The 9216-nt window shown below is 36.2% G+C and overlaps 1 protein-coding gene across 1 annotated transcript in view; it reads right to left on the bottom strand.

Moving 5' to 3' along the window:
- Window positions 1-2273: 2273 nt before the first annotated feature.
- The window catches only part of LOC134838996 (gamma-aminobutyric acid receptor subunit pi-like), a gene marked incomplete in the record, with an annotated part of 106408 nt that continues 99465 nt past the window's right edge, over window positions 2274-9216 (bottom strand). The window contains 4 exon segments of the mRNA XM_063854371.1: window positions 2274-3136; window positions 3441-3726; window positions 7015-7156; window positions 7386-7539. Coding sequence (XP_063710441.1) covers window positions 2534-3136; window positions 3441-3726; window positions 7015-7156; window positions 7386-7539 — 1185 coding nt within the window.

Here is a 9216-nt window from a genome sequence, read left to right as displayed (position 1 = left end):
AAACATTTGGTAATTATTTTTGCGTTTGAACTTATAATTGTTTTTGGAATCTAATGCGAGTTTGAGCGTCTGATCCTTCTTGACCGTTATGACGATAAGGCTGATGAAATGCCTGTCTAAACAATTGTCTTGTTTCTTTTCAGTGTTTTTGATGCATTAATTTGCTTAGTTCCGTTTCCAATCATTCTTGTAGATAAATGAGTATATTTTAGACTTTTTTTGGATTGGTTTGATGTTTTTCGTGTAAAGTGAATTCGCATTACGTGGTTTTTCTATTCTCCGATTTGCACGCAGAGTTGTCGGAAATTCTCCTGAATCCATTTTTTTATTTCCTTGTCTGATGTTTCATCTTTTTCATGATTGTTTAATATCTGGCTGTGTTTTAGTTTGCCATGTATAGGTTTCATGTCAACTTTCGGTAGAATGTTCCGTCCGATAATATTTGCCTTTAGATCTTCCATAATGATGAATGGTCTATCCTCGGGATTTTAACGCAATGACCAGGCTTCCTTTTGGAACAAAATATTTTCCGTTAAATCAGGCAAGATTTCAGGCGGCATCCGCCGGTGGGATGGGTTTGAATAATGCGGAGCGGTTGTTTTGGCGTAATCTTTCTGCCGTTTTTTTCAATAAGGAGTGACATTGGGCTTTCTGAGTCCGCTAAAGCGAAAAGGTCTTCTGATACCTCTATTACGTTTTTGTGCTTCTGATTCTCCAGTGATTTCAACCTCTTAAGTTAATTCAGTTGGTCCTAACACTGGAGGTGTTGTTCATAAAAAAATTCGTACCTCTATCCCATCTGTAGCAAACACGGCAATTTCCATCATAGCCGCGCACTTTGACCATTCCAGTGGTGGCTTTACTCATGCCTTCTGTCAAAATGGTGAATACTCAGCAGGTTTTTATACCGTAATGTATACCGTAATGTCTGCTCTACCGTAATGTATGAGCTTCTCAAGAATCCTAACGGATTGGCTATCGATATCTAAGTAACTCTGGTTAGGAAAAGTAACTGAGCATAAATCTGAATTCAACACCAACTGAACGGTACTGCTCAGCCATCTGATATTTTATATGAGTCAAGGCCATCCATCTGGTCTCTTACTAACTGTGTATAAATATAGATACTTAATAGTATTCATTTCAATCTGCGTGTGGAGCCTGGAGGAGTGATATGAAACTAGTTAAAGTTATCTCTTAGGCTAAAAATGGTTGCCAATCATTCAACCGCCGGTCAAGTTTTTCTGTAAAACTAATTTTCAACCGTTTTTCAATTTATATCAGTGCCAAAAATTCAGTTTTTTTTATCGCTGACCAAATCAGTTCTGGTACAGTTGGTTTTGCGTAAAAAAGTTGTGCTTTTTTCACGCAAAATGCTTTCAAAGCTCCGGTTGACTTCAAAGTGCCTTTAAAACTCCAGTTGCCGAAACACGAATAACTCTGAATACCTTTTGGCCTTCAGATATTTCGAAGTGTTGGCAGAGAAGATTATCTAAAACAGATCACTCCAATCTCAGATTGGATCAGTGTAGTTGAAAAAATTATTGTTGTCTACTAATATTCATTACCCCTTACGGCTGATTTTTGCATCTGCAGAACCGTTTTTAATATCTCAAAAAAATGTGAACCAGTCTGGTCTCACTAAATTTTGCCACGCCTATAGAAGAAATTTTCAACAATTTTTTGAGCTAATATACTCTCCCCTATTTTTTGTGAGATACTTTAAAAAAAAGAGATAATGAACATTTGAATTACTAACTTAAAATAAACTAAACTGAATCCACATTATGGTTTTCAATTTTATTGCAACATATTCAAATTGATATCTAACCCAATGCACTTCTTGCTAAAAAGGGCTCAAGTTTTCATAATTAAAAAACTTTATTTATTACACTCACTTCACTCCGATGCAACGTTTTTGATAGCGTTCCTTAGCTTCTTTCCAATTTTTTTTGTAAAATTTTTTATCTAATCTTTATTTTTTTTGAGGGAGAGGGGATAAAACGTATAAATCACTGTAAAGACCCTGACCCTGTTTTGACTAAGCATTCTGATTTGACAAAACAGACAAAAAAAGGTGTCATTAGGCGCTTTTTGGAAAGTTTTGAACGAAAAATTGCATCCATTTTTTGGCGTGATCCCATCGCAAACCTGCCTCCCTCTCAAGAGTTTATTGCCCCCCCCCCCCCCTATAAGAAAAACTTGGGGCCGGTTTGCTAAAAAATGAATGTATTAAAATAGAACCTAAGGTAAAATGGGCTCGGGCGAAAAATGAAGCATCGTGCGAAAAAGTTTTTCTCTCGTTAAACAAAACAAAACAGCACCAAAAGTTGAAAGTATTGATGAATTTTGATTGGAACTTATGCTTATAAAGAGCCCTTATTTACAAGCCACGCGGTTGGGTATTAAAATTCAACCAAGTGAAACTGACCTCAGTATTCAATCAACCAATGAATTATTGAACTGCTTCCTTAATTAATCAACTAGTTGGTTGATTTTGTTAATTATTAAATAAGCGATTGTAGGATTATAATCAGGAGGCGGCCTGCTCTTGTTCGTTGTTGGCGTCGTTGGCCGCCTGGTCCTCCTGTTCGAAGCTGTTCTGCGTGAGTCCCGTGACTCCGATGTAGACCATCCAGTAAATGATACAGATCATGATGTAGGTGAGTGGAAACATGATGCGTGAGTACAAATCTATCTTGCTCACATCTATCGGTTTGTTCACAGGCTTCCGACGCACCCGACGCCGCTGCTTCTTATTTAACGTTGAACTTGTGTCTTCCACTAATTGCGGCGAGGGCGAGTTGCCCGGTTCCAAGTCGCAGCCTCGTTTCGGAGACCCACTTTTCGAGACAATTTTTGAGTCTTGAAGCTGTGAGTTCTTATTGTGAGAGTTTGACAAAACAGTTGCGTTGGAATTGTTGAGATTTTGGGGCAAGAAAGAAGTGCTGTGGTTTTCGTAGTGATTGCTTAGACCAGCAGACGGGTTCTGAGTAATGTTTAGAGGTAGGAATGCTTGCGTTTCTCTTGGGTCGTTCATGTGGCTTGAGGCGCCTTGCGTGAACCCGTACTCACCAGGCGATGTTAGGATCCCATTTGAGTTCATTTGAGAATTTAATCTCCAAGGAATTCCAACCTGAACAGAGAAAACTTTCAACCTCTTCATTTTTCAACTGTTTTTTGTTCTAAAATGTTCTGTAACAAAACAAAATTGTCTCTAAAAGTTTCTGTAAGTAAGCCTGAGTGGTTGGCTGAAATTATCTGTCTGCAATTATAGGGCAAATCTACATTTCATGGCTTTAATAGTTCTCTAAATAAATCAAATAAAAACAACCGTCATTTTGTAAACTTGCATCAAACTGTGTACTATTTAAATTGGATGTTTTCTGACTACAATTGAGCTCTGCAACTTGATAAGGCGGAGCTTATTTTATACGTACCACAGCACTGTCATGCACTGGCCCGTCTCCATAGTCGAAGTACTGACCATGACCCAATTTGCCCTTCAAGTGGCGAGGCTCCATAGATGTCATTTTCGTACTAGTATATCTGGGCTTATTAAAATAACAGACAAGGGCGAACTCGACCAGTGCTCCGAACACGTATAAGAAACAGATTCCGAAGTAGATGTCGAGTGCCTTGATGCTGGATACCTTCGGAAGATTGGAGTTGGTCGCTCCCATCAACGTGATCATGGTCAGCACTGTCGTGATCGCCAACGAGGCTCTAAGAGTGACAATTCCACTCAAAAACTCATTATGCCGAGAAAAGGTATATTTCAGCTGATCTGGGATTGTCGCGGAAATTGTGGATTTTTCATTGTCGACTAAATTATATATTTTTTGAAAAACCGAACCGAGCATTTTTAAAACAATTAGCTAGTTTCGTCGCTTGAACTCTCATAAAACTTAAGACCGAACTAATGTTTCAAAAGAATTTAGAGCTTGATCTTTGAATCTCGGAGCGACCTTGAAAGCGTTCAAGCCCTAGTATTTACAAAAACAACACCAACCCGCTGCCGTCTTTGTCACCGATCCTCTTAATTCAATAAAATAGCAGGCCGATTGCTAAAATAAGAACATATAAGTACTAAAACGTCGTCCATTTAATAAGGGCACCAATTTAGTTTCCCGATGGGGTGGACTTCCAAAAACAACCCTAGAGCATGAATTGGGTTGCAAAAAGTTGAACATTTTAAAGCAATTTTATCACTTGATAAAACTTTGCATGATTTCAATTTGTTTAAAGAGACACGATGCAGTTATGAAATTTTGGTATTTTTAAGGAAGCCTATCAAACAATACATTTTTGAATTGAGTCAAGTTTTTATAGCCTGAATCTTCTCGCAAAACACCGAAAAGTTTTTCTAACCAACCTCATCAAGCGATGAATCTTCAAATTGATGTTTGAAATCGTTCGCGTAGCGCATATATAATTTTAGTTTAGCCTATCTTGGGAATGCTCGTTAAACTGGTTCAAATAACGTCGTAGCAACATTCACACTCAAACTTTGATGTTTTAAGCAAATTCATCAAGCAAGGATTTTTCAAATTTCTTAAGATTATTTCATGACATGAATCGGTTGGCATGACTTAACCAACAAAAGTATTTGGATTATTTAAATATTCTCTCTCCATAAATCGGTTTGGAATATTTAACTTTATAAAGAACTTCATCCGCCAACTAAAAGTCGCATTTTTTGTTCCGATTTTTGATGAAAACGGAATAATTGTGCTCGTTGCGTGTGTCGTTTTTTGATTCAGTCAATTTTCGCCGATCGAAATAATAGTTTTCAACAAAAAGTTTTTATACCCCACTGAAGTTATTGAATTCCTGAGTTAAAATTTGAAAGATATTGTACCTCCGATTTTTTTTGTAAAGTTCTGGAAGTTTGAAAGTTGCCAATTTGGCCATGTTCTGGACTAAATTATGTGCGCTTTGAAGATTTTATTCATAATACTGAGAGCGTAACGCGAATTATTTATGGGTGGCGAAATATCGAGCACAACAAAATCGCTCCAATTGAATCGAGGCTAGATAGTCGGTCGTATTAATTTTACACTTCTCAAGTAGTCACACTTGTCGATATTGTCCAGAGGTTTTAATTTTTTAATACTTTTTTTGCCAAAAAATATTCGATATGGATTAGGGGACAGTCGGAACATTCAGGGTTTTGCATTGCTTCATGAGCGGTCTTGTTTCAGTTATTGAAAGAAATTTTAGGTGACGGTGCATATAAATCATGTATCCTTGAATCGAGTTCAAAATAAATTTTTTGGAAACCTTAACCTTCGGTAACAGTTTTTTGATGTTATCTTGCTTCTGTACAACACAACTCGAGCACCATTTTCTTGAACTACCTCAATTGGTTTCGAAAAGAAAATTTTCATTATTGTAACAAGAATTATGTAATGATGTCTTCTTTTTAGTCCGTTTTTTAACACTGTTTATCCCAAACATTTTAATATCAAAGATATTTCTCTTTTTACTTTCAACCCACACAGAAAATAATTTGTGATAAGCATTCCTTTACTTCGCTGAATAGAAATCAATTTGAGCGGCTTTTGATTATTAGTGATTAAATTTTTCTTTTCTCAGATAAATTTAGATTAAGAAACTCAATTTTCTGAAACAAACCACATTTCATTTTTAATATTAGCTCGAAATGATCAAAACTCACTTAGAAAGATTTCTCCGAAAGCAATCCTGAATTTCAATTTTAATGAGCCATAAATCTCATAGAAGTTCGTGAGCATGGCATCTGCTGGCTTCTTTTTCAGAGTGTTTCTCGTAACCAAATCTAAAAATTGAGCTAATTGAACTCAAGTGTTTTTTGATAATGCTGAGAGCGACTTTTTAACTAGCCATTTTTGACGGAATGTTTTTATCATTCAAAAAGTATTGTTGTCCTGAGCTTAATTTTGAAAAGATATTTCACCTGTGATCATTTTTTGTAAAGTTACGGGGGTTTAAAGGTTGCCATTTTGGCGAATTTGGGACAATTAACGCGCGATATATTTCGCAGTATTGACGCGTAAGCGGAGATTTAATCCGCATTAGAAATCGTTCCAAATTGGTTGAAGGAAGCTTAATTGCCCTAATTGACGTGTTACTAAGAGCAAAATTTATCACTTTGTTCTTTATATGGCGAGTCGGGGGATGATTTTCACAAAAAATATCAAATTTGAAAAAATAATAATTTCCTTTTTTCTTACATATAATTTTTCCATGTTATTACTGCTCCATAGGCCTTGAGAGGCAGTCAAAACATTCAGAGCTTCGCCCTGATACGAGCAGTCTTGTTTTAGCAAGGATATGTTTGCGACAACAGAAAGTTGTTCAAAGAAGCTTGTTTTTTTTTTCTAGAGCTGCAATTGTAAGCGCATCAATTGATAAAAATCTCATAATTTTTTTAAATGTTTTTAGAGGTAAATAAGGTTGTGGAAAACTAAAAATCTCAAGCAAGCTTTCAAGCAAACATAATCAAACGTAAGTTCAGTTTCCCTGACTCATGCGAGCCGAAATTAAGAAGCTCTCAAGCTCTCAAGCAAATTTAGACAATCAAAGCAAATTCGTTTTTTTTTGTTAGCTCATATGGAAATGAAAACGATGATGAAGAGCACCAGAGAAAAAAGCGGAAGTTAATGTTGTCCAGCTTAAAGTTCGGTCGAGTTTATCTTGCCTGAAAGGTTGACTTGAAAGAAAACTTCTATAAATTGCAGATTTAGAGTGTTTAGTTTTCTTATATTCTAACAAAGCTAAGCGGTGTCATTTTGGCCTGTTTTTTAACTGTTAACTGGTAACATTTCTTCGCGGTGCAGATAATTTTAAAGTGCTTGGAAAATGAAATTAGTCGACCTAAAAAAAGTAGACACAGTTTTTTTCGAAATTGTTGAAATCCGTCCCTGCGAGAAAATGCTCGTCTGATTCCAGTTGTGATACACTTGAGTGCTTTCGCCTCTTTCCAGTGTTGTTTTTTTGCATATGAGTTGTGTTTGTTGCTCGTGATCTCACCTGGCGGGCACTGAGTGTCTGTTGACGTAGAAGTTGACCCAAGACAGCAGCACAATGAGGGTGGCAGGGATGTAAGTCTGGATGATGAAGTAGATGAGGTCTCTCTTCAGGTAGAACACCACTTCGAGGTCTGAGAACTCACCTGAACAGAAGAGGGTCACACTTTAAACTACACACAACTCCACACATGTAGCTTCAACAAGTTAGCTCCAGGAAGAACGAATATAGGAAAAGATATATGCCCTAGCTGCACACGACGACTGCTCTTCTCGAAAACAGTGTTTTTGGGAGAACCTGTAGGGGGGTATTGATTTTTCCCGTACAGGTTCCCCTCCCCTCCCCTACCCTCCCCTCCCCCCACCCCTGCTGACCTGTGGAGAACTGTAGGTTGAACTGTCTAGTGACGACGTTGATGAGTTTGAACTGAGCCAGCTGCAGTTTTTTGGGGTCATACTCCACCGCGTTCTTGTTGGACTTCGTCACAGGGTCCATCTTCCACTTCAGCTGCAGATCTTTCGTAGTGTATCCAACTGCAACACATGCACTACATCATGAACCAAGTAAAGCATCCAGAGCTATATTTACAAAAAAAAAACACCAAGTACACTGTACACTAAGTACGCTGAGCTAATTGAAGAAAACGTTAATAGAAGACCACTAAATCCAAACCAAAGTCTTGAACGTTCTGACTTCAATTTTCAAATTTTCTCTGGTATTTCAGTTGCGTATACAAAATGTGTATGTATTTTTGTAAATCATCATCTCCGCAAATCGAATGAACGACATTTATCACGCAAGTTTAAATTTCAGGCTCTGTGCTAAGTCGTTGAATATGCTTTTTATTATCAGTTCTCGTACAGATTTTTTTGTTCTGACACCTAATTCGTATGATAATATTTATTAGTACTAAATACAAACTTGAATTGAATATGAAAACATCATTGATTGGACATCTTAGTTAAGCCTACTAAATAAATTTACAAGCAAATTATGCAGCTAATAATGTTGATATTTGACATTGGATAGAAAAAGGCTCCATTCGCAAAAAAACAAGACTTCTCATATCAGAGCAATGAAAATAGCGAAGTAAAAAATTTTCGGGTTTAATTTTCAAAGCTGAAGAAAGTTTTAATTTTGAGCTATCAATAGCTGTCAGATTATCCAAAAAATCATGCCCAAATCACCAGTTAAAAAGACTAGAAAAAGTCACATCGAGCAGAATTTTTCAGTCACTTTCTTGGAAATTAAGAATAAATAGCCGTTTGGTGGGCAGCGAGCTCAGCATTTTGAACAAAAAAATGTGTTCCAAAGAAAAAATCAGTTTAAAAAAACTCTGTTTTGCTTGCAAAGTATTGAGCTTACGGCTGACGAACCTTCATTTATCTATATAACCTATCAAACTTCATTTAGAATTCTACAATCGCCTATAAAAAAAGTTCATGTTAAGTACAGTGCTGATTTAAATTAACCGGACAAAACGCGTTAAACTTGAAATTTAAAACCCATTTTTCTCAAATTGGGTTCAGTTTAGGAGAAAACTTATGAAGACAAAACTTGCTTAAAATTTTAGCAGAATTAATATGGTGTAGTTTGTTTTTGCGAAATTCGGGTCCAAAATTTTACCCCAAAAATGGGTCATTTTGGCTTTTCTTAATTAATCAAAAATTACGCCAAAAATACCCAGTCGATCACAGACATAATTATATCAAAGTGAGCCTCATACGTAGCCCCAACAAACTTCATTAAGAGTATTTTCTCCAAAAAAATTGCAAATTGTTTAAAAATTGTTTTTAAATAAAAAGTTGGTATTTTATTTAGTAAAAATGACCTTTTTTGTCTATCAAACAAAAATAAATTATTTTATACAATTTTTTGGAGATTATGTTTGTTGGGCTACGTATGAGGCTCACTTTGATATAATTATGTCTGTGATCGAAGGGTATTTTTGGCGTAATTTTTGATTAATTAAGAAAAGCCAAAAGGACCCATTTTTTGGGGTAAAAGTTTGGACCCGAATTTCGCAAAACAAATTACACCATAATAATTCTGCTAAAATTTTAAGCAAGTTTTGTCTTGATAAGTTTTCGCCTAAACTCAACCCAATTTGAGAAAAACGCGTTTTTAATTTCAAGTTTAACGCGTTTTGTCCGGTTAATTTAAATCAGCACTGTATATTGCAAATTTAAACCCCAATGCTCGAAT

Source organism: Symsagittifera roscoffensis, chromosome 2 (assembly GCF_963678635.1).
Source record: "Symsagittifera roscoffensis chromosome 2, txSymRosc1.1, whole genome shotgun sequence".
Lineage (NCBI taxonomy): Eukaryota > Metazoa > Xenacoelomorpha > Acoela > Convolutidae > Symsagittifera > Symsagittifera roscoffensis.
Note: the sequence above shows the minus strand (reverse complement) of the source record. Positions and strands in the feature narration are given on the sequence as shown.